Source organism: Balaenoptera physalus (assembly GCF_965194825.1).
Source record: "Balaenoptera physalus genome assembly, chromosome: 20".
In the NCBI taxonomy this organism is placed as follows: domain Eukaryota; kingdom Metazoa; phylum Chordata; class Mammalia; order Artiodactyla; family Balaenopteridae; genus Balaenoptera; species Balaenoptera physalus.
Genome location: NC_138901.1, coordinates 59,988,758 through 60,015,353, shown reverse-complemented (window position 1 = coordinate 60,015,353; position 26,596 = coordinate 59,988,758). Strand labels below are relative to the sequence as shown.

Sequence of the window (26,596 nt, the reverse complement as noted above, 5' to 3'; positions counted from 1 at the left end):
AGATACGATACACGGTGTCAGGCTCTGGAGGAGCCACCCTGGCTGTGAGGTCTGGAAACTTATCTGTGTACCAGGACGGTACATTCCTCAGCACAAAACATAGCTGGAGCCTCCGCCGCCATCTGAGAGCCAAGAAGAACTGCATGAATCCCGGTCGCTATTCCTCGTGGGACACAGGCATAAACTCCAACCTCCCGTATCTCCCCACATGTAGCAGGAGGACCTCACAAAAAGGTTTCAGTTTCGACCCTTCTGACCCCCACTCCAAAAGAGGCACAATGGAAACTTCTCCCATGAGCTTGTGTGCTGTACTCTCCAAAGCCCATGGCTCTGTATCTGCCTTGCAAACTCACTTTTTTGTCCTCCACCCCCAGCGATATTTTTCTTTCATAGCTTTGCTAAGTACACTGACCAAATACGTTTAGTCAGTGCTGGGGTTGACTGGAGTTCTACCTAACATCCTTGGAGAACCAGAAGCTAGTGTGACAAGTGGGTCTTTTCCTAAAATATTCCCACATTATTAGGTCACAGGACTTTCTTCACTGCCAAGACCAAGGCCAGATCCGGTAGACTGCTTAAAAAGTCCGAGTTCCATGGAAGGGTGAGAACTTTCAACGAAATGAGAATTGGTCATACGATGTCAGTTTGTGTGAGAGCTTTTAATAAAAGCAGGATAAGCACAATAAATTCCTATGGCTGTGTTACACACACAGACCACGCAGTGGAAAATGGCTCCTCAGAGTGAATGTTCAAGCTCCTTCGGGTAGTTTTTATAACATGTAAAGGCCAAAATTTTCCATGAGAATCTAGCTAGTAAATTAGTAGGAAAATTAGACCTACAAATTTTCTCTTTCCAAATCTCTTTGCTTTAAAACATTCTTTAACAACACTCATTAAGGTCAAGCAGTCTATGACAGAGAGGCCGGCTGCTTGCTTAGTGAACCAGCATGCTGGAGGATTCAGGAGTGAGGAGATATCTCCAGTTCCCAAAGTCTCAGACTCACCAGAAGTTCTTTATACTTTGGCCTTTTGGATTCATCCTTGGTAAGGCTAAAATAACACAAAAATTAACATCGTTAAAATGGACACACAGTTACCCAAGTATTTTTATTTTCACGAACAAAATATTACAATCAAATACGTAGTTGTTTTTTCCTTTAGATACAAAGTCACAAAGCAGACAACCTGCCAAACATAAAAAACACACAAAAAATTAGGCAATCTACAATCTAAGGATTTACCCTTAAGATATTCAATGTAGGAGCATTAGTGAAAAATTAGAAACAAGTTAACTGGTGAAAATTGGATAAATCATGGCATAGCTACATGTTAGAATACTATGTAGTTAAACGTATGAATGCATGTATAAGTATAAAATTGTAAGTGTGTATGTCTGTGTATCTGTGTGTTTCTAAATATATACACATATATATGGACACTACCCTAAGAGAAACTTGTAATCCAGCGAGTCTGGCAGATCAACTACGTATGAATTTTATAAACTTATCCTTAGAATTAAAACATTTTTGCACTCTGTATCTTAATTCTGTTCTTTGTTCCAAAAGTTTACAGTAGTACAACTTCACTAAGGACTATATTGATATATTAAAAACCTCTGCCCTCCTGACATTTTCCCCTTCAATTCTACCTTGTCTAATTAATGTTGCCAGAAGTGCTTTCATTTTGTTTGTATTTTCCCGATCTATCTTGGACCGTACCTTAATCACCACTCTCCTCCAACCTCAATTACATTCATTTTTTTAGTATCAGACGTGAATCTGGGCAATACAGGTCCCCTATATCTAAACTCAGTGCTGTTCTTCACAGCTGCACCTTCTGTAGTGGACGCCTCACTGTGCTACACAGAAGCCCTCTTTAGGAATGAAGGACTTACTCCTCCACTGCCGGGAGGGCTGCCTGCAGGCAGCCCTCGGTTGTGGCCTCTAAGGGATGGCATCAGTTGAAGAGAGCCACCTTGGCCTTCTGGCGCCAGCCTGTATCTAATGACTGATCCACAAAGGGGCATAAAAATCCAAGACCCTCCTCCTGTACGAGTCAACCTTGGAGGGCCAGCCCAGCTTCACAGCTTCCTACGGGGCTGGTGGAGGCTTTTGCTGAGGCTGCACTGCAGCCCAGCTCCCCTTTCTGCCTAACCCTGCTTTCCCTCCCTTTGCTATTTGTTGATCCAAAGATCACTACCTACCACTTAACCAACTTCCTGTACACTTATTACTGTCCCCAAAGCCTGCTTTCCAGGGAACCAACCTGCAACACCCTTTTGCTGGGCTTACTTTTCTTCTTGGTCAAATATATCTTTTCAAAACAATCTATAAATGGTAAACTCTTAGGCTTTCCCTTCCTGAAAAAAAAAAAATCTATATTTCCTCCTTATTTTGAATGATAATTGAGTGCCCATGTATAAAATTTTAGGATGAGGCTGACAATTATTTTTCCTCAGCAGTCTGGAGCTATGACTCCACTGTTTTCTGGCAACTAGTGTTGCTGATGACAAGTCTGCTGTCAGTCTGATTCATTCATTCTTGCAGGTACTCTAAGTTCTCTTCCTGCCAACTCTTACTTTATCATTGTTCTGCAATTTTGCTTCAGTGCATTTTCGTATAAATTTACCTTTATTTATCCTACGTGATACAGAGACTTTAACTGAAATCTGAGCACCTATCCTAGATCAATTCTCAAATCTTTTCCACTATTATCTCCTTAAATATTGTTTCTCCACTTTCAGAGTTGTTTTTCATTTCCATTACATACATCTTAGAATTACTCATTCTCTTCTCACTGATTTTTAACTATTTTCTTTCATACATATTAGTCTACATCATGCTGGGGAAACCCTTCAAGTCCATCTTCCAGTTCCCCAACTCTGTCTTCAAGTGTTTCCAGTCCAGAGTACATCACATCTGTTGTATCTTTGTATCAATAGCTATGTTTTTTCATTTCCAAGCCTTCTAATTAGTTTTCATATCCAACTGTTTCATTTCTGTTTACTTCTTCCTCAGTTTTAATGAAACTTACACCTTTACTTCCTTGGGCATCTTAAATATACTTATTTTAAGTGTATTTTAGACTATTCCATAATCTCATCTCAATTAAAAGCAGCTTTATGTTCTAGTCTGCTGCTTTTCTTTCTTTTTTTTTTAAATTAATTTTTATTGGAGTATAGTTGCTTTATAATGTTGTGTTAGTTTCTACTGTACAGCAAAGTGAATCAGCTATATGTATATATTTATCCCGTCTTTTTTGGATTTCCTTCCCATTTAGGTCACCACAGAGCACTGGGTAGAGTTCCTTGAGCTATATGGTAGGTTTTCATTTGTTGCTTTTCTTAGCATTAGACTTCATGCTTCTTCATCATTTTTTCATTATGACCCTCCCTTCCCATGAAAGTTAAATACTGCATATCTGCTACAAACCATTATACTATGCAAGATTTTTCTGGCTCTCCAGAACAAATTTTTGTCCCTTAGGGGTGATAGCACTCCATTAAGAAGGCACGTTCTAAACAGTTTTCAACAAGAAGTAATGATTGGATAGACATGCATCATAAAAAAATACAGCTGTGACAAAAAGAAGGAAAATGGCTCGGAACAAGGTGATATTGGATTATGAGGAAACCAAATAGGAATCTGAATGATCCAGGTTAGATAACAGAAAATGCTGAGGGATAGTAGAAGGGAGAATGGACAAATGTGGAGAGCTGATACGAGCATATCACAAAAACAGATAATACTTCAACTGTAGACCTTAATGATCTGGAATGAGATGGAACTATGTACCTACTCAGGGAAAACAACGTGAGATTCAAGTCTATAACCATTATTTATGGGCGAGAACTTGAACCACGGGACACAGAAATAAAAAGTAAATATAAATATATATACATATAAAACAAAACCAACAGAGAGATCAGGAATTAAGAAGAAAGCAGTCCTGGTGGAGTGTTCCCAGGTGATTATTTTAGATATTATGCTCTATGACTCACACAGATTCTTTTAACCAAATATTTCACTAAAGTGGAATATATAAAATGATCACATTTTGCAATTATATACTGTATATATGTGTGAAAATTGGTAAAAGTAGATTGTTTTTTAAAAGGAAAAAGCAGCCAATTTGAGTCATCCTTATGGCCCTCTTCTATCTAAAAATCTTGAGGTATTCTTCTCCCCTCTGAAAACCAACACAAAAGTAGAATTTGGTTAGAGAGGATGAAAGGGACTTGAAAACTGGAGTCAAACAAATGTTTTCTACATATTCAAAAAGAGGGCAATGCTAGACCGTGAAACATTAAGTCTTAGTCTTACAGGACCTAAGAGTAGAGAGAAACAGCATTCCTGGAAAGAAAAAATTAAGAAAAAGAAAAACATTTTCAAGAATGAAAAGAAGAATATACAAAATGCTCTGGCTTTTTGCTCATAAATATATTTTACTTTTAAATCATGTTGGATAAACAGAATAATTATCAAAAATATTCAAATGATAACAAAACAGGTTTTATTTAAAATTTAGATAACAAGGCACGACTGTCCTGTTGCTATATCAGTGTATATTTATTCTTACATGCTACAAACACATACACACCTGTAAAAAGGGGAGTGAACAATATCAGGCGTGGGGTTCCTAGAATAAGGAACTTTATTGGAATAAGGTTCCTTGGAATGAGGTCTCCGTGAGCCAGTATATGGTTCTACCAACTGAGCTTTGGGCCTGACACTACTACGTACACCCAGCTGGGTTATGTGTCAGGTCAGAGCAGAGAGCAACCCCTGAAAGTCTGATCTGGCAGGATCTTAACTTAGTAAAAGCTTCCAAGTGATTCTGGTACAATTTCATTGTTAGAACCACATCAGAATAAGATGATCAATCTCACCTAGGCTGTATTTCTTGTACAAGGTACTAGAAATCTGGAGGCAGCAGCTTCTCCACCACCCACATCTGTTTTTCATCAGTACCTGAGTAGCAGAATAAGAGAGCGATGCCTCGCCAGGCTAGCTGGAGCCTTCCATGTAGCCACAGTGATCCAGAGTCCCGGCTGAGAAGACAGAGCGGTATGAAGAAGGCTCCCCTTCCCCAGTATAAAGTACCATTGTTGCTAAGATTAAGTAATTACCTCACTGTCCTCTCACCGTATGTCTTTGAGCATTCATAAATCAAATACTCACCACAAGTTGACAAAGTTGATGAAACTTGGGGAAAATTCCCTTTCCTCAGAATTACTCAACTGTGGTGGGTCTCCTTTCACAACTTGTGTTAGTTGATCAAACACACTATTCCACTTTGGATAAGGAAATCGGCCTGTGGCCAATTCGTACTAAAGAGAACACAGAGGAAAAAGCAAAATACACTGGGCATTACTTATTAATCCAGTACTTATTACTCCTCACTGGAAAGACCACACTGTAAATCTAAACTCCAAGCAAAACTCTTGAAAAAGCCTTGACTCAAATCAAGATCAGGTTGAGGTGCAATCTTCAGAATTATTAAGGCTAAGTGGAAAGGATATTTAGAAATCAAGATAGTATGTCCATATCTGCCACAGGTCAAACATATTTGTGAATTGTATTCTCATCTTTCTCCCACTCTGTTCTGAGGACAATGGAAACCTAGAAATTGTGCTTTTTCCAAGAACTAGGTTTAAATCTGCAGCATGGCCTAAATGAACCCCATTTCACGTGCACTGACAGGCGACCCCAAACGTATCAGAGAAGGCACATGACAGACAGAGCGCTATCTGAGAAGACGGTTTTGGAGCTTCTTCCACTGAGATTTGATTTTGTCAGTTTAGTCAAATATTGAAGTGCCAGTTTGCACACTGAAAGGAAGGCGAGCAAGCAACCATAAAGCCATCCTCCGACAGGAAGCTGGTACGGGAGGGCCTTCTTCCCCAGAAGAGGCCTCCTCCAGCTCAGCACCGTCTCCACTTGCACATGCGCCTGTGGGAAAGCAGGCAGGTGGGCACGCACACACATGCGCAAATCCACTCCTTTGGCTGAGGTTTCTTTTTGATAAAAATACAAACGCTTGGGAAGAAGTAAACCTCCTTGATTATTCACAGCAATGGGAATTGCTTCATTAGATTCATTCTTGAGAACAGGTTTTAATAAGAGAAGGAAACAGTAGGATACAACATCATAAGGTGAAAGACTTAGAATCTTAGAAGTTAATTTCACACATCTCATAATTGTAAAAAAATTATATGAAAATAATGTCTCTATGAAAAATTAAAAAGCAATTATAAGTACTGAGCGCCTTGCTTTTAAACAAAGTTTAGCCAGAGGTACTAAAGGAAATTGCTAAAAATATTCCTATGTTAAAACCTTTCACAGAACAAAATTTTGTTTTTACAATAAAGTAAAAACTTGCTTTTTAAGCATAACTGGCTTGGATATAGATAGGTATTTCTGAATTGTGACTATCCCTTCCTTATATGCAAACAGTTGTCTCAGTTGGTAGCTATAGGTCTTGCTCCAGTCACCGGACCTAAAAGATTCCCAAGTTCTGTGTTCTCTCCTGACTAACTGGGAAGGAATCCCTTCTGGTTAGTGGCTTCACACTGAGAAAAGACTCCACAAGGTGTCTCCCACGTCTGGTCACAAGGGAAACCAGATGGAGTCTTGTGCAGAGCTGAGCTGTCAGCCTTCATGTCTCTAGACGCAGAATTCATTAGGTGTGGCACAGCGACGCACCAAGGACAGCTCACAAGGGTGTGTGATCCTCAGGAAGAGGATCTTAGCACCCTATAATGCCAATGAGCAAATGGAGATTATTTAATAAGCTACAGGAAAAGTTCACTGCTCTGAACCTGGTGTCTCGGGGCTCTGGGGTCTTACTGAAGATGGGAGGAAAAGTTTTGGGTTGCCTACCAAACAGGACACAGCCCCACCTATACTGATGGAAAATTCACCTATACTGATGGAAAATTCCAATGTGGAAGAAGCTGCTCTGTCTGAGATCAGAAAAGTGCCATTCAGCCCTGGTAAAACAGCAAGCACAAGAAAATAGATCTAAAACTTCAAAACAAATTTTGGTAATAAGGAAATCAGCAAATAAATCTATTTTTAAAATAGAACCAAAATTTCAACACAGTCCACAGGTGAGACAGTTTATATTTCATCATGCTTGTTAGTTACAAACTAAGTAGTCTTCTTACTCTTCTCGCTCAGTGTTGTTCTAAGGCATTCACTGAGAATTGTCACCTCGGTGGTTCTTGTCCTTCAACAGTAGAATTACTTTCAGCATTTGTGACTTTTCTAATCGGTGATTAGAAGATTCCAAGTAGTATGTAACTACCTTCATACATATAAGTATGTGCACCTAATACACACACTGTCCACAGTATAACTGGACATACGACTCCGGCTTGAGATGGGGATGCAGCTGCACTGCTGCACCGACTGCAGGTGAGCTGGCCTCCCTGTTCCTGCTCTGAGCGCAGTTCTGACTCCTAGTATCTGTGGCCAAGAGATCCAGAGCCACTACCTTAAAGAGCCCTAGGCGCTTCACAAAACCACAAGGGAAATAATCAACTCTAGCTTGATTTTTAAGATAAAAACTTGTTTTTCTACACTTGGGGGGCAGGGAGAAACAGGTATATAAAATCAAAGACTAGAAGAGACCGGATATGTTCTTATGAGTGGTGAAAGACTGGTTATGGTTAAATTTTCTTTTATCTCTAAATGTCTTATAACACAACAACGACAAGGTTGAGTGAACACGAACATACCAATGTGATCCCCAAACTCCAGACATCAGAGCGGACGTCATATCCTTGTCGTGACGCACTTGGGTCTATTCTTTCAGGCTAAAACACAAAGAGAAATCACAGTCATTCATTACACACACCCTCCAGGAGCAAGTAATGGAAGCAGGAGCTGGGTAGGCAGCCAGAATGCCAGCACACTCCTAGAGGAATCCATGTCTAGGGACAGACTGGGAGTAACAGGAAAGAGTTTACAAAACTGAAGCTGAGAACAGACAGAGGGAGAAAAGGGGAGGAAAAAGGAAAAACATAAAAGAATTACAGGGCCAGATTAGTAGCAAGTAATGGTAAAAAGAAGAAAAAAAAAGACTAAGTTTTTGGATCTTATCACTTTTTGCTTCAGTGAATAAGGACATACCACAGTATATCTGAGACACAAAAGCAAGTATGAGCTAAATTTATTATAATTGCTCCACTCACTCTTTATCATAAAGCTAAATATCGATACCTTTAAAGATATAGATTTACGGGACTTCCCTGGTGGCGCAGTAGTTAAGAATCCATCTGCCAATGCAAGGCAAATGGGTTCGAGCCCTGGTCTGGGAAGATCCCACATGCCATGGAGCAACTAAGCCCGTGTACCACAATTACTGAGCCTGCGCTCTACAGCCTACGAGCCACAACTACTGAGCCCGCGTGCCACAACTACTGAAGCCCACGTGTCTGGAGCCCGTGCTCCTGCAACAAGAGAAGCCACCGCAGTGAGAAGCCCGCACACCGCAACGAGGAGTAGCCCCCGCTCGCCGCAACTAGAGAACGCCTGCGCACAGCAACGGAGACCCAACACAGACAAAAATAAATAAATAAATTATAAAAAAAGATACAGATTTACATCTATATCTTTAAAGATATTTGTCAATTAGTCTAATTGTTAACCAAATTAAGGCATTGCCAGTATCATAATATATTATCCTGTCATAAAAACAGCAAAAATCATTTTTAGTAATTTCTATGAAGGGAGCATTTTTACATTTCCTTGAAATAAGGGACCATTATTTACATAGTGTGTCAGGGATAGAAAAGAAAAGAGAGAGAGGGTATCAGTAGCCCAGAGCTGACAATGGATCCTTAGCTAAGACTGACAGTAACTGCTGTTGAAAGAAGCGTCCAGAGAAGCATAATGGCCACTGTGTTATGTTCTCTGCCTGTCAGCGACAATTAGTTTGGAGACCTGTGCATTTTGTTTTGAGTATGAGTACTGTGTTGCGTAAATATTCACTGGAAGCTCCTCACTTTTACTTTTAGTTTATAAATATATTTATTTACCTGATAAGATACACATTACATAAAAATCCCAGATAGTCAACCAAGAGAGAAAATACTCCATCCAACAACAGCAGAATACACATTCTTCTCCAGCTCACATGGAACATTCACTAATATAAACCATGATCTGGGCCATAAAACACTTTATGTTTAAAAACTGCAATCATGCAAGGCATGTTCTTAGACCACAAAGTAATTATATTAGAAATCAATAACAGAAAGATATCTAAAAAATCCCCAAATATTTGGAGATTAAACAACACACTTCTAAGTAACACATGGATCACAAATGTATGGATACCAAGGGGGAAAGGGGTGGGGTGGGAGGAATTGGGAGACTGGGATCGACACTTACACATTATTGATGTTATGTATAACATAGACACCTGATGGGAACATACCATATAGCACAGGGAACTCTACCTAACGCACTGTGGTAGCCTAAATGGGAGGGAAGTCCAAAAAGGAGGGGATCTCTGTATGTGTGTGGCTGATTCACTTTGTTGTGCAGTTCAGGCTAACACAACACTGTAAAGCAACCACACTCCAAGAAAAAATTAAAAACAAACAGAACACACTTCTAAATAACACATGGGGCTTCCCTGGTGGCGCAGTGGTTGAGAGTCTGCCTGCCAATGCAGGGGACACGGGTTCGAGCCCTGGTCTGGGAGGATCCCACATGCTGCGGAGCGGCTGGGCCCGTGAGCCACAACTACTGAGCCTGCGCGTCTGGAGCCTGTGCTCCGCAGCAAGAGAGGCCGCGATAGTGAGAGGCCCGCGCACCGCGATGAAGAGTGGCCCCCGCTTGCCGCAACTGGAGAAAGCCCTCGCACAGAGACGAAGACCCAACACAGCCATAAATAAATAAATAAACAAATACTTTAAAAAAAAAAAAAAGTAAAAGTATATTAATTAAAAAAAACAAACAAACACATGGATCACAGAAGTCTCAAGAAAAAATTTCAAAATATTCTGAACTAAATATTAATAAAATGAAGTTACAAAATGAAGTAATCAATGAAATTATTTATTGAAATAATTTCAGTAAATTATTTCACAGTACTCATGTTCAATTTCAATGAAAGTGAAATCACCAAAACGAAATCACCCAAAGTTTGTGGGATGCAGTGAAAGTACTACTCAGAGGGAGACTTATGGCAGTAATTGCATATATTAGAAGAGAAGACAGATTGCAAATCAACAGCCTAACTTGACAGCTTTAAGGAAACAGAAAAAGAAGAACAAACTAGACTCAAAGCAAGGAGAAGGAAGGGAGTAATAAAACGTAAAGCAGAAGTAAGTGAAACAGAGAACAAAAATCAATACAAAATGTCAACAAAAGTAGAAGTTGATTCTTTGGAAAGCTTAGCAAAATTGGCAAACTTCTAGCTACACTGACCAAGAGAAAGAGAGGGAAGACTCAAATTATTAAAGTTAGAATGAAAGAGGGGACATTACTATTGATCTTACAGAAACAGATGAAATAGACATTCTTTGAAAATGAAAACCTACAAAAATAATGTAGAAATCTGAATAACTGCAAAACTTTTTAAATTTTTAAATGAATTTGTTATTAAAGACCTTTCCACAAAGTACAGACCCAGGTAAGTTTACTGGTGAACTCTTTCAAACATGCAAGGGAGAAATAACACCAGTCTTACTCAAATTATTTTCAAAACACAGAAAAGTAGGGTATTCCTCTCAACCCATTTTATGAAGCCAGCATAAGCCATTTATGAAAACCTGACCAAAACATTACAAGACAATTAATATCCCTCATAAATACAGACACAAAAATTGTTAAAATATGAGCAAATCTAATCTAGCAACATATGAAGTGGTAATATATCATAATCAAGTGGGGTTTATCACAGGAATATAATATGGGCTTAACACTTGAAAATCAATGTAATGTACCATATTTATAGAATAATTTTAAAAATCATACGATCATCTCAACAGATGTAGGATTAGAATCTGATAAAATTCAACAACTGTTAGCATACTGAGAAGGAAACCTCTTATTTCATAAAATGCATGTAAAATAACCTACAGCTAACATCATATTTAGTGGTGAAATACAGAACACGTCCTTCCTAATTAATACTGGGAACAAGGCACTGCTACTATTCAGCATTATATTGGAGGTCCCAGCCAGTACAAAAAGGTAAGGGGGGAAAAGGGGAAAAGCACGGCTTTTACTCACAAACATTTGGATTTCTACAACTGTTTAGTTAGAAAATCCCTACTAAAATTAATGGTGAAACCAGCAAGATCATAGGACACAATGTCAAAATATGCAAATCAGCTCTATTTATCTAGAATAATAGCAAAATATTGGGAAAAAGTTAAAAATCCCATTTACAATATTAGCATCAAAAAACATGAATTCCTCAGGAATAAATTCAAAAGGTGCTCAAGAGATCCACACTGAAAACTATAAAACATCACTGAGAGACAGCAAGAAGATCTAAATCAATGGAGAAACATAACAGGTACTAAAAGACTCAGCAGTGTCAAGATACTCACAGCGGAATGGATAAATAAATTGTGGTCTATTGATACAATAACAACTTCTCTGCAATAAAAAGACTGAACGGCATATACACACAGATAGCATCGATACATCTTCAAAAGAAAGCACACACAAACAAGCACAGACTGTAGGATGGCATTTCTAAAGAACTCGAGGAAAAGCAAACCTAACCAACAGTGACAGAAAATAGGACCAATGATCCTATAAAATATGAGACATATTTTATATCTTGACTGATGTGGTGATTACATGACTAACTACATTTGTCAAAATTCAAATTGTATGCTTAAAATGGGCACCTATTATTTGTGGTTACGGTGTTAATGTCATTCTAAAACTGCTGTATGTTTATGTCACAAACAGCTGTAATGTCTAGCATATGCGTGTTAGAAAAACTTACCCAACACCAGGAAATAAATCCAAAAAAGGATTCCATTTCCTTTCAGTGTCACAGTGGAGTACCGGCAAGCCTGCCCGAGGACTGTGTAAGTGTACTTGTTCCATTAGGGCCCAGACACTTAAGTTACACAATAACCTGCAGATTTTTTGTCAGGTAGGGATGCAAATGATTTCTGTCCAACAACCCCAAAAGTTATTATTTTATTGACCTGGCGATAATTAGCAAATTTATATTTTGAGTAGCCATCTTGTTGCAATATTCCTTCTTTAGTGACTATAAATACAGAATTATGCAAATGTTCTTTGAGCCAGTTTCACTAACCTGTCTGTCCAGTTTTCTCATTAATGAGTTAAATATATTTTTGACACATGTTCGTTCTTTATTTGTATGTGTAATATTTTTAATATTTTGAAAAGTATTCTTTGAGAGGAGTAGAGATTTAAGATCCATGAAACTAATTAAAGACCCTGTTTCCTAAATCTAAGCCAGAAGTATGGAGTTGAAAAACAAAAAGCTTTTTAAAATTAACTACAAGAGGAAAATATCAACTTAGAGAATAGGGTCTATAACGTTAACAAAAACAGCAAAAAAGTAGTAGATAAAACAATTTTACATCCAAAACATATAATTTATAATAAATACACAACTCAAGTTACTTTGTATTAAAGTATATAAAATAAAAACCAAGGAATAAGGAGAAATTGACAATCTCAATGTTTTCAAATTTTGAACTCCTCAATTTTTTTAGATTAAAGTGGCGAAAAAGTGAAGAGGGACCTCCCTGGTGGTGCAGTGGTTGAGAATCCGCCTGCCTATGCGGGGGACATGGGTTCAAGCTCTGGTCCGGGAAGATCCTACATGCCGCAGAGCAGCTAAGCCGGTGCGTCACAACTACTGAGCCCGCGAGCCACAACTACCGAGCCCATGTGCTGCAACTACTGAAGCCCACACGCCTGGAACCCACGCTCTGCAACAAGAGAAGCCACAGGGATGAGAGGCCCACGCGCCACAACGAAGAGTAGCCCCCGCTCGCCGCAGCTAGAGAAAGCCCGCACGCAGCAACGAAGACCCAGCACAGCCCCACCCAAAAAAAATTAAAAAATAAACAGTTAAAAAAAAAAGTGCTGAACAAATATAATTATAATACGGAACAGACCTCTTCCAATATTTCATTTTTTAATTGACCATTTATCATGCTAAAAGAAGAATTTTAATCTGTCCCAAAAGGCAGAAACATACCGACTAAAATGCTCTGAAAGCAAGTAGTAAGTAAAAAGATTAACAGGAATCACTTGTACCGGTTAGCTGTTTGTATAATAAAGCACCGCAAAACTTAACAGCTGACACCAACGGACACTTATTATTTCAGGTTTCTGGGAGTCAGCCTCCAGGGAGCATTTCTGTTGCTGGTTATGACTCAGGGTCTCTCATGAGACTTCAACTGAGAGGTCAGCCAGGGCTGTCGGCCTCACTAGGCAGGAGGTCTCGTCACCAAGCTCACTCACACAGTACCGCAGGAAGCCTCTGCTCCTCACCACGTGAGTCTCTCTGTAAAGCTGCCTGAGTGTCTTCACAACATGGCAGCTGGCCTCCCCCAGAGTGAGCAATCCAAGAAAGAAAACAAGAAAGAAGCCACATGCCTCTTTATGACCTACTCTCAGAGGGATGCACTGTCATTTCTGCCACATGCTATTCATGAGAAGTGAGTGACTAAGTTCAGTCCACACTCAAGGCTGTACTTAGCCACCGCCTTTTTTTTTTTTATATATATATATTTTTTTTTTAATTTTATTTATTTATTTATTTATTTATTTATGGCTGTGTTGGGTCTTCGTTTCTGTGCGAGGGCTTTTCTCTCTAGTTGCGGCAAGTGGGGCCCACTCTTCATCGCGGTGCGCGGGCCTCTCACTATCGCGGCCTCTCTTGTTGCGGAGCACAGGCTCCAGACGCGCAGGCTCAGTAGGTGTTAGCCACCGCCTTTTGAAGGGAGGTGTATTAAAGAGATTGGACAGATTTTAAAACTGCCACGTACTTGGTACTTAAAACACTGCAGTAAACAGCTCTGACACCCAACACTTAAAACAACTAAGAAAAGGAAAGTATGTATATGTATACACATGCACACACACACACACACCCATGCGTATGTGTGACGCTAAGGAAACAGTAAAATTTCACAGTTTTCAAAGAATTATGGGGACTTCCCTGGCAGTCCAGTGGTTAAGACTTCACCTTCCAATGCAGGGGGTGCGGGTTCGATCCCTGTTCGGGGAGCTAAGATCCCACATGCCTCACGGCCAAACATCCAGAACATAAAACAGAAGCAATATTGTAACAAATTCAATAAAGACTTTAAAAATGGTCCACATAAAAAAAAAAAAATCTTAGAAAAAAAAAAAAGAATTATGTATCTTTCCCCAAAGACTCCTGGCCAAGATGGATTTCAGCCTCAAAGAACAGAAAACTATACTATCACAACTGTTCTGAGCTCTGGGGAAAATTTTCTGAGCTCAAGGAGGCCAAAGTTATGTTTTTGATCACTAGGTGATCAATACTTTTTTACTGTATGAATAAAATAAAGATGAAAATTTTCCCAATTTGATTTTTAAAACTTGCATAACCCACCTAAAACCTTTACAATGTACACTATAAACCAATCTCAAACATTTTTATGTAGCAATCATAAATATTAACATAGCACATGTAAAAATATATTAAACATATAAACTATGAACCATGTAGGGATTATTTCTGGAATGCCAGAATGGTTCAACCACAGGAAATATTATGTTACTATCATGTGTCATATCAACAGCTATACAGAAACATTTTATCATACACTGAATGATGCCAAAAAGGCATTTAATAAAATTTAATAGCCATTTCTGATTCATTCTTATTCTCTCTCTCACACACACATTCTCACACACAGATATATACACATACACTTAGTAAACCAGAAAAAGACATTTGCTTTCAAGTCAAGCAACATAAGAATCCTACCATCAATACTGTCATTCAACATTGATATAGTTCTAGGCAAAGCAACAAAAATAAACATGAGAAAAGTAACAAAATATATATAATATGATTATAGGTAGGTAGGTAAGTAGATAGATATGAGAAAGACCAATAAATATGAGGAATGCCAAGGCAAAAATTACCCGCAGAATGGTACCTTGAGTGCCATCTGAAACCTATTCAAAAAAGAGGTAGGGACTTCCCTGGTGGCGCAGTGGTTAAGAATCCGCCTGCCAATGCAGGGGACACGGGTTCAAGCCTGGTTCTGGGAAGATCCCACATGTCGAGGAGCAACTAAGCCCGTGCGCCACAACTACTGAAGTCCGCACACCTAGAGCCCGTGCTCCGCACCAAGAGAAGCCACTGTAATGATAAGCCTGTGCACCGCAAAGAAGAGCAGCCCCCGCTCGCCGCAACTAAAGAAAGCCCATGAGCAGCAACAAAGACCCAACGCAGCCAAAAATAAATAAATTAAAAAAAAAAAAAAAAGAGGTAGATCAGTATTTTGGCTGGTTACAAAATAAACATATCAGTATAAGTAGCTTTCCTACGCATCAGCAGGTATTATGACACTCCAGGTTGGGAAATAACTAATGCCTCTACCTTGCACGTGTCAGTGAGTTTCTCTTACCTCTGAACATGCTATGAGACATACTGAGTTCTATGAGGAATTCGGCTTCCCATTCTTCTCTAACCGGAAATAGCACCACTTACATTATCAATATGTCTATTACAATAGTACCTCCTACAGTCAAGACAGCCTATGGGGGTCTAGAGATACAAAGAGGCCTTCTGAGAACTAACTAGAATATAATGAAAAAATAGTAATCAGAAAAGACCATAAATGCTAAGTGCCAGGCAAAAGGAATACAGTAAGACAATGAAACAGGAGTTCACTGGGATAATTTCGCCAAGTTTCATAGAAGAGCTAGAACTGAGTTTGGTCTTCGTGGAAGAGGAGAATATTCTAGTATGGTGAAACTGCACGACCAAAGCAGATTCCTTAGTAGTAGAGCACCAAAGGGCACAGGCTCTCTGTGCAATGACTGTCAAGCAAGGTTTGGCCTTTGCACTTACTGCCATGTATGGCCTGCACCCAGCATCTCTTGTCTTGGCAATGGAGTCCACAAGCTGTCCACTGATGCCAAAGTCGCAGAGTTTAATATTTCCACTTCTATCCAGAAGAATATTGGAAGGTTTGATATCTGCAAGACACAGACGTCATTCAACGTTCAAGTAATCAATCAAACGAGCTATATTCTAAAGTATTTCAAGGAAAAATACTGAAAAACCTTAGAAAACATAAGTGATCAAGTCCTTAAAATTCAGATAGCTAAGAAGATGAGAAAATTTTCTGAATGCTAAAAACTCATTATCAAAAAACTCCTCATATTAAATTTAGGCATTCTATAAAGTTTTCTTTGTTTTCATCAAGAGACATACTAATTTACTTGTTTCAAATTCATTACTTAACAGTCAAAACATGTAGGATGAATTTAATCTGTAAGAGTATACTAAGCTACTTTACAATATGTGTCAAAGATTATACAACTAAATGCAAAGTATACAAATTATAAACTCACAATTTAGTTAAAGGAGAGCTTTGTCTAACTTAGGAAAGTATCCAGTCCAGTACACCTAAAAGACCACAAGCTTCGGGATCAGAAAAGCAAAGGTTCAAGACCTGGGTCTGATATTCACAATGTGACCTGGGGCAAGTTCCTGAACTTTCACTTAGCAATCACAATTCCCTCATCTACAAAACAGAAGTAATAATTCCTAACTTATAGGATTGTGGAAATGAAAACACCTATTACAGAAACTGAACATTGTTAGTACTCAGTAAATGCATCCACTTAATAATTATTTGTCCTTGAGAGATTTTCCTGATCTTAGATGGCTTCATCAAGTTTCTCCCAACCAACCTTCTTTAAGAGTCATCCTGGAGAAACCAGATTCATTTTTACCATTCTCAGAGTGTGTGTGCTTTCCCGCACACCTGAGAAAGTTGAATCCTTTCCATTTGGTTCTCCAGGTTTTATACAGTCTTGTCACATTGGTCCTTGGGTTATCACCTCCTCCTCACTCACCATCAACTAACTCACTGCCAGTGTGTGCAAATCAGCTAGCTGGACAATTCTCTCCCCTTGCTCACTAATTCTCTGTCCCTATCTCAATCCTTCGAAGCACTTCATTGTCACTGTCATGGCTCCATGAATAAAAAGGACAGAAATAAATATAGGATACAAAACTATCTGTCTGTAACTCAGAAGGGGACCTACAAAAAAATCCAGAAAAGAACGCTTACCATCACTGACATGGCTGACTGCCTATCAAGCATCCACTCCTAACCGTGCCATCATCCTTTCTAATGGAACTTTCATTTTACTGAGCTCCATCTTCCTCTGTGCACATCTATCCGCACCTCCAAACACGGGGTCCTGATTGGTCTAAGCTTATCAGGGTAGCCTCATGCTCCTTGCCAGGGACTAGTTTAGGTAAGGGCGTGAGTGAGACAAGAGAAAATTTGAGAGACAAGTAAGGAAGAGCTCCCTGCTGCTAAGACAGCCGCACAAAAAGAGACAGCTTCTTCTTCAAGAGGGAGGCTGTTATGCTAGGCGTGACACAGGACCTGCTTTAGTTGTTACTACCCTGAGGATGGAGCCAACACGTTAAGGAGAGCAGAGCCAGAAGAAGGGAGCCTGAACCCTAATCACATCGTGCTTGGAGCCACCCTATCTTTGGACTTACTACGACAGATAATGAGTTTCCTTGAAGTTTAAGCCAGTTAACAGGATTTTCTCTTACGTGTAATCAAAAGCACTCTAATTACAGCAAAAAAGCTAACTGATCCTAGCTGGTAAAAAAGACTGCTATAAATTCATCATTTTACTTAGTCACAGGAAAACCAAAGTTATTTTTGAAGCCTTTCCCTTTTATTTAACCTTGGGCAATGTCTTAGTGCTTTACTGTGACTGGTGAGAATCCCTAAGGTAATTGTCAGATGCCCTAAGGTAATACTCCCATAATTACCAAATATAGCCAAAAAAAAGGGAGGGAAAAAATCCAAAACAAGAACAAGATGAAGTACAAGAGGAACAAAATAATTTTGTTTAGGGACCTAATCCTACATGATTTTAGGCCAAAAGAGAAAATAAGAAGCCTACCCAATATTATTTTTAACAAGCATTAAGCCAGGCAAAATTAAATGAAATATTCTGATGTTCGAGGTTAACTAATTTCAGTGGTCCAGTGTCAACCTCAAATAAAAATTACTTATCAATGCCCTAATTACTAATTTCTTTAATCACAACCTTAGAGCCCTTTAACCTTAGAATTCAAGGTTTTTTGCATCTCTGAATATGACTGTTTCCTTGCTGTCCTGTGTTGTCAGGCTGAATCACACACTGCCATGTATCACCTTGGGTTTGTCCACTACAGATTTACTGAGGGTACAGAACTGTGCCTCTTCAAAGCCACTGCCTCACTACCCCGAGTCTGGCATAGTAATAAGACAGAGCAACTACTTAAACTATTTGCTGAATTAAATTCAGGAATCCCACTGTCTCCCAAAAGACAGACACCAAATGTTTGAATTTGGACCTGTGTCTAAATAAGGCCAAGATCACTGTTTTCACAAATACAAATGCTTTAGAGGAATTTCAATGTAAAATACTAATTAAAGAATCTTTCTCAATTTACAAAAATATCCTCCAAAGTAAAGAAGAAACACTTGATAGGGACAGTAGCGTGCCTTTAAAATGATCGAGGGTGCTATCCTGCAGATCCTTCTTTGACGGTCCACAGGTTCACCTTCCTGCCTTATTTGTATAGACAGAGAAACATTAATTATCTATCAGGCAAATGAATAATTATTTTTCAACTAAGCCCCAACATTCTAATAAGTTAGACTGAAATTTATAGAATCCCAAAGGGGAAAAAAATCCTAAATTAATAATAAAGTTTTAGGGTACATATAGTATGTTTTGCTAAAAATACAAGTATTTTAGGAAAAGTTATACAATGCACTGTAACTTTTAATTTTTTTTCCTATTAAGGAAGAACGTTAATTTCTAGTCTAAAAAAAAAAACAATTCATACCCACCTCTGTGAATGATTTTCAAGTTTTCTTTTAAGTGGTTTAGTGCTTTCACAGTCTAGGGAGGAAAAAGCAGAGACGGTTGGGATAAGCAATCAATTTCCTTCTAATCAGACAGCACAATAGCTTACCGTAAAGTAACAGCTCGGGTAGCTCTTTGCATTCTTTTAGGCTTAATATTTCAATATTCTGTCCATTTTTTATGTTAACTGAAGATGCTAAATTATGATTTTAGATCTGAAAACTCAGTTGCCTTCATACGCCCTTCCCTGACAGCTAAAAATACAAACAGGTAACTTACAATTTTTTAAATAAGTCATTAAAAAGTTGTATAATCTTTCTCATACCATCGAACTTTAGGAACAGATATATTTAGTACAAAAAGGTCCAACAGTCTGGTTCCATTATCAACCCTAATTTAATAAGTTTTTCCAAATTCTCAGTTTCTCACAATCATTCACCCTCGCTGGGTGTGGAGCCTGCAAAGTAATTTTTGCAGAGCCAGAATTTATCCTATTGTTTGATCACTGCTCATGATCAGGAAATCAAAGATTTCTCCAGGAATAGAGGAAACAGAGACTTGAATTAAAATTTCTACAACAGCAAACTAATAGAGAAGTGAAGCACAGGCCTACCATTAGAAAGGTCAAGTCTCCGCTGCCATCAAGCTGCTGGGTGCAGAACACAAACTCGCAATGTTTCAAACAGCCAGGCTTGTTCATGGGGTTATTAATTAGCAAGAAGGGATTTAACACAAAGTAATTTTAAATGTTACGCTTAATATAAAGGATGATCACCAAGTCTAGAAACACAGGCAAATATATAATAAATGATTTATTAGTATACATTACATATATTGCAATATAGAATAAAATAATTTTATCTATGTTTTCCAACTTCATGATCATCCTGTCGTGCAGTGGTTAACAGCTGGATTCTAGGATCAGGCTGCCTGGGCTTAAATCATTTACACTTACAAATGTATGAAATTCAAAGCAAATTAATTACTTAACCTCTCCATGCTTTAGATTTGTCATCTGTAAATAAAAAGGGGATTACACTATTTACCATTGAGAGTTGCTATGAACATAAAATGTCATGAGATCTTGGCCTGACACAAATAAACACTCAATAACCATTAGCTATTATCATTATTCTACTATTGTTCCATTATAATTATTATGAATAGTAACAAGTTCCAAGATAAAGCTAGGTTTGGTATACTGAAGAGAGATGACTAAAGTGATCAACATAAAATTCCATACACCTGTCTGAATAATGAACAAGTTCCTAGTAAAACTTGTTTATACTAGACAGCTTCTTTATAAAATTATATGAAAGGGTGTATATCTTAACAGCTCATAAAACATTTAAATTAAGCATTAATTCAGGTAAATAATTTAAAACATTAACATGAGACCTATTAATCTTAAGATTATGACTAGAGTTTAATCTGACTTTTTAAATCCCAGTTATACACACATATTTCTTACAACTAAAATACAGTTCAGAAACTGTCTACATATTTTAACAGTGACCCTTAATGATTAAACAGGATAAACTGACAATTAACAGGCAGACTATACTGGATGTGGAGGATGCAGTGAAGAAAGGGGAAATTACATACAACCAGAATATCTATCTTACAACTTCCTATAAAATTTAGTTTACACATCCACTAACCCAGGTCATGTCATTAGTTCAGATTCTCAGGGGTTTCTAAGAAACTTACTAACTTTACTCTATCAAAAAAATTTGTTTTTCTTTCTGTGAAATAACTGTGAATGACCTTTGTTAGCTAAAAGAACAAGAAAGAAAATGATCATTAATTCATTTTCAAAACTATAAACATGTAAGCAAAACAGTGCCTCTTTTCTTTTTTGGTACTATGGTAAAAGTGATTTGACCAAATTAGTAGTAATGCTGGTTACTGAAATTGCTAGTCAACCATTTAAATAGTTTAGACAGAATAGCCCAAATCTTAAACCACAGGAAATATAATTTGTCCAAGAGTTTCAATTAAGGGAATTCAAGGAGACTGCTGCAATTCTGATTAATTTAAGGGGAACTGTGATAATATAACCTATTTAAATACCGTTAAAGTAACAAGGGAAAGAGGAGCAGAAAATTGCTTTTTCTAGCCTTATTTACAGCACAATCTATTATGGTTCACTCTGATTTTAATGGAAAGAATACTGTAGTATTTATTATTGAAATGTATGATTTCAATATGTACTTTTCAATAATGAAAAGTGTCAATGTAGTATTTTGAAAATTGTTCTTACTACTTGTTGTGTTAATTACCCCACAGAAGTGATTTTTGTCTCTTTTCCTATTATAATTATTTTCCAGGAAGGTCAGTAACATTCTGTGAAGGGCATTCAGATGTGTGCATTCAAAACTCCAGTAGCATCTTTACATAAGTATGTATACAAGGAACAATTTGAAAACCAAGTACTTACTGCTAAAGTGATTTTGCCTAAAATTTCTTCTGGAATAACATCATCTAATACACTATATACATATTTGTAAAACTTATCAAACGAGGTAGACATGAGTTCCATACAGATCCAACAGTCACCCTATAAAAAAACAAATATCGGTTATTCTTATACATCTTAACATTAAGTACCACCTTTCCTTTACTTAAAATAGAAATACAATGAGAGAAGAAGCAATCTTCTTCTTTTTTTTTTTTTTTAAATTTTTGTTCCTATTAAAGCGCTGTACAGAATATTCTCCTCATGTTCAAACACAAACTTAGTTGCCCAATTTTCCCCACTCTTAATTGTAAGGATGGACACAGTCTTACATAGAAAACCTTTGGACTTTTATAAAAATTTTCAAATTTTGCCATGATTAAATAGAAAAACAGAAAATATGTGGGAAACTGTTCATTCTCACTAACAAAGGAAATAGATTACAGGAATCTTGAGAAACTATATAAACTTCTTAAATTAGTAAAAAAGAAAAAAAATACATAAAGCAAACCCAATGCTTAAAGTCCTTGCTTAAATGCCACCTTCTCAGTGGCCGACATTGAAAATGCCCAATTCAAAATGCAAGTCATCCCCCTCTCAGCATCCCCTTAACTGCTCTACTCTGTAGAGCCTTTATCATCTTCTAATATAAAATATAATTTACTTATTTATTATGGTTTTCATTTATCTTCCCTATTAGAACATGCAGTCCACCACGACAGGGGCTCAATAAACATTCCTTAAATGAACAAATGCTGGCTATAATCAAATCAAATCATTCAAAAACTACTGGCAGCATTATAGAGTGTTTTAAACCAGTTTGAAGGCAATTTGACAATAAAACAAGAGAAATAAAAGTGCCTACACCCTTTGATAGAGTCATCCCATGACTGGGAATCTAACTTAAACAAACAGCTCGTAAATTACAAAAAGAAAAAACAAAAACAAACTAAAAACCTCTGAACTATCTCACAAGAAGAAACGGTACATTATTAAAAGGATTACCTAAAATTAAATTATTTTGAAAACTATACAGTTCATGAGGTATGCATGAGAAAACACAGGCTATAAGCAGATTCCATGTTTATAATGCTGTAAAAGTATGTGCACATATAAACAAGGACTACGAAGTACCTTGTAAGAGTGAAAAGAGCTATCAGGATGATGACAAAAATTATCTTTAAAAAATTTTGTATATGGTTACTAATTTATGGATCCAGCTATATCTTTACTTTTATTTATCTATTTATCTATTTATCTATCTATCTATCTATCTATTTATTTATTTATTTATTTATTTATTCATGGCTGTGTTGGGTCTTCGTTTCTGTGCCAGGGCTTTCTCTAGTTGTGGCAAGCGGGGGCCACTCTTCATCGCGGTGCGCGGGCCTCTCACTATCACGGCCTCTCTTGTTGCGGAGCACAGGCTCCAGACGCGCAGGCTCAGTAATTGTGGCTCACGGGCCTAGTTGCTCCGTGGCACGTGGGATCTTCCCAGACCAGGGCTCGAACCCATGTCCCCCGCATTGGCAGGCAGATTCTCAACTACAGTAGCACCACCAGGGAAGCCCCCAGCTATATCTTTAGAGATTTTCTACCACTAACCTCCTTCCCCTAACGTCTGACTTGGATTGATCATACGAGAGATCTACGCCCGTTGAAGTAAAATGGCTTGCTCAGAACAGCACTGCTAATTAGCGATAGAGCCATGAACAGAATCCATTTTCTTAACTCCTTTCTCCTACCAACACCTCCAATGCAAGGACATTTAACTTATATGCAGAGACAGCACATGCTGTGATGACTGCTGGGATGAATAATCCCACTCTCAAAACAGAAGCGCCTGCTGCAACATCCATGTAGCTCCAGGGCTTCACAGAACGCTGATTGGTAAAGCATATTTGACAAAGAGAACTTTCACTTATAGTGATTCCAATCTTTCTTCTTAGGTCTCTTTTTCTGGGTGCTCTTGCAGAATAACCTTCATAAACGACTAACACTATTAACCCAAAACACACACTTGAATTTACTTCAATCTAAAGACACCATCTCAATAGATTTACTAGAATTTTTTAATTAGAGAAAAGGATAGCACATTTAACTCAGCTGCTTAGAAAAACAGCGAAAAAGGAACTTTAACTTCAGTAATATAGCAAAGTGGGACAAGCATTGATTAGAGTGTGAAGGCCTGACTTACGCATCCAGGCTCTCCCACTTTCCACTTACATAAGCTTGGGCCCCGTCAACTCCTAACTGTGAAATGGGATTTTGCCCCACAATCTTCGATGCACTATGATAAAGATCAAACGAGTTAACATACGTAAAGCACAAAGTAAAGTGCCTGGCGGCTGCTAAAAACTTGAGTTAAGAAAATGAGCGGAGAAGGGGAAAGGATAGAAAAATAGGAGAGCAACCAAAAGAGAAGGAAAGACAAGGGAACAAGGGAAATAAAGGTGAGAAGTAAACTGAGGTGAGAAGGGCAGGTTCAAAGGAGCAATTAGCTCCAGGGCGTGAAATCTTTGTAGTTTCTAAGGCACATAGCCTAATGTAAATGTATTTCTTCTGGCAGTTCCTTTTGGCCATAACTGAGAATAGACAACAGCAATGAGCTGCGTTTAAAAAAAAAAAAAAGGAATGGTTTGAGCTGCCTCAAAAGCAGTGACAGCAACATTACTTTCATGTTCAAGCAAAAGACAGGACAACCACACAACTGAAATACAAAAATAAAAATTACTGAATACGGATTTACTGAAAAGGAAGGTGGACGATAATGAAACTGAACTACTAAGATCAAGATACGGGTTTCAGAGACAACAACCGGATAAAACCAATAACATAACTTTTATACCAACAGGAACAACTTAGAAAATAAAATGTTTAAAAAGACACCACTCACAGTAGAAAGGAAAAAACACCTAGGAATACATCTAACAAATTAGCCAAGCCACACTAATCAGGAAAAATTAGAGAAGATACAAATTACATCAGGAATGAGAGAGAGAGGGCGGTAACATCACTGTAGATTCTACAGATATTATGTTGATAATATAGGGCTACTATGAATAACTTTATACCAATTAATTTGACAGTTTAGATAAAAGGCACAAATTTCTGAAAATAAAATCAAACTACCAAGTATCACTCAGGGAGAAACAGATAACCTGAATAGAACTCTTTGAAAGAAACTGAACTGCAAAATAATTATGCTGAGTAAAAGATGACAAAAAAAAAAAGAGGAGGGGGTACATGCTGTATGATTCCATTTACATAAAATTCTAGAAAAAGCAAACTCATCTACAGTGGCAGAAAGCAGTTCTGCAGTTGCCTGAGGATGGTGACAGCAGAGAGAAAGTGTGTATAACCTACGGGACACAAGGAAACTCCGGAGAGGTGGGTATGTTCATGACCTTGATTATGGTGATAATCCCACAGGTGTGTACATTTGTTCCAACATATCAAATTGTATACTGTAAATATGTGCAGTTGATTGTCAACTTTACCTCCATAAAGCTGTACTTAAAACTTGCCCGGGCGGGAAAGGAAGGGGAAAGGACAACATGAGCAGAAGTAGGGGTGGAAAGGGAGGAGGTGACTAAATTCGGCTAATAGCACTGCCTTTTACATAACCTGATGAACTCCTATAGTCACAGATTACTCAGAACAGTATTTCCTACACCAGAATTTCCCCAACCTCAAAAGATATCTTAAATAAGGGTTTCCTTGCTATTAAATTCTGAAAATGTATATATTAAAATACATTTTAAAAGTGCTTCTAAGTCTCAGTATTGATAACATAAATAGTAGGTCTGGCCTTTATGTAAGCTATAGACTAAAAGTCACTTTCATTATTCAATACTGTCAAGCTCTTTTTTCCCTGTCTACCAAGTCGGAAAATGAATTTAGGAACCTGTGTAATTAAATGTCTTAATAAATTATCTAAATAAAATCCAAGTTGTATTTTGGACTTCTTATCCTCATTTAGTTTCATCCTAGAAAGAAGTATACACATGGTTGGAGACAACAGCAATAAATGAGTTACCAACTTCAGTATTAAATGTTATTTATTCACTGCTCCAAATAAAGTTATGGAACTTTCAGAGGCTCAATATTACCCAATGGCAAGATTAACCTCTACATTGTTGCTGCCAAGAAGAAGAAAAATAACATCTCATGGCTCCGTGACTGTTGGTTGACTGAATCAGACCAAGAGCTGATGTCCTGTGGTCATATAAATTATGTGAAATGAAATACTCTGGAGGCTTTTCACAGGGATGGGAGTTACAAGCATTTGTCTCTCTCACAACAAGTCCTGAATGCGCTCATTCATGTCCAGTCTTTCCTTTCATAAACCCAGAATTCTGTGTCTATTATCAAAACTGAAGGTCATGTCACCAAGAAAAGATCCTTTTCTTTTAAGTGATCTATCTCAAAAATCCTTCTCCAAACCATTATTAAATAAGTGTTTATTATTTTTAACCATTGTAGCTTCAGGAAAGTTACACACTTTGACTATGCATATGCACGCTTCAAGGTGAACTTTCTGCTTCTAAAACTTCATTATTCAGAAAGTACCTATTACTTCTTGCATTCTAAGATCTAAGGGGGGCGGGGGGTGGCTTAATGTTCAGCCTAACTAGGCATTTTGTGACTTTACACAACTTAACTGTATAGCTCCTGAGCCTTCATCTTATCACACTCAAAATCTGCAATGTTTAAAAAGCAGATTATTTGTTAAATGAAGCTCAAGTTCTTTATCCCTGGACCACTTGTGGTATAACAGAAAGAACAGTGAGATTTTTGTCTCTTAAGTCCTGTCCGTGACACTTCTTGGCTGTGTGACTTTTGTCAAATTAGTACTCAAATCTCAGTTTCCTCCCTGGAAAAAGGGGATAATACCACCAACCTCCCCGAGACTGTTGTGAAAGTTAATAAATGTGGAATCTATAGAGCATTCAATAGATGTTAGTGCTTATAGATGCATATCTCAATTCCAGTCAACCTTCCTGAGATATGAAAC

General features: G+C 37.9%; 1 protein-coding gene across 9 annotated transcripts in view; it reads right to left on the bottom strand.

Moving 5' to 3' along the window:
* Positions 1–26,596, bottom strand: part of MAP2K4 (mitogen-activated protein kinase kinase 4) — a 105,355-nt gene that overhangs the window by 2,777 nt on the left and 75,982 nt on the right. For 4 of the 9 annotated variants that reach the window (XM_082441429.1, XM_082441430.1, XM_082441432.1 and 1 more), the window contains 7 exons: positions 21,562–21,681; positions 19,735–19,812; positions 19,106–19,157; positions 16,078–16,205; positions 7,742–7,819; positions 5,181–5,329; positions 1,005–1,050 (listed from right to left, as the gene is read on the bottom strand). In XM_082441429.1, coding sequence (XP_082297555.1) covers positions 1,005–1,050; positions 5,181–5,329; positions 7,742–7,819; positions 16,078–16,205; positions 19,106–19,157; positions 19,735–19,812; positions 21,562–21,681 — 651 coding nt within the window. The remainder of the gene's footprint in view (positions 1–1,004; positions 1,051–5,180; positions 5,330–7,741; positions 7,820–16,077; positions 16,206–19,105; positions 19,158–19,734; positions 19,813–21,561; positions 21,682–26,596) is intronic. The other 5 variants (XM_082441433.1, XM_082441434.1, XM_082441435.1 and 2 more) reach the window with 3 other exon arrangements.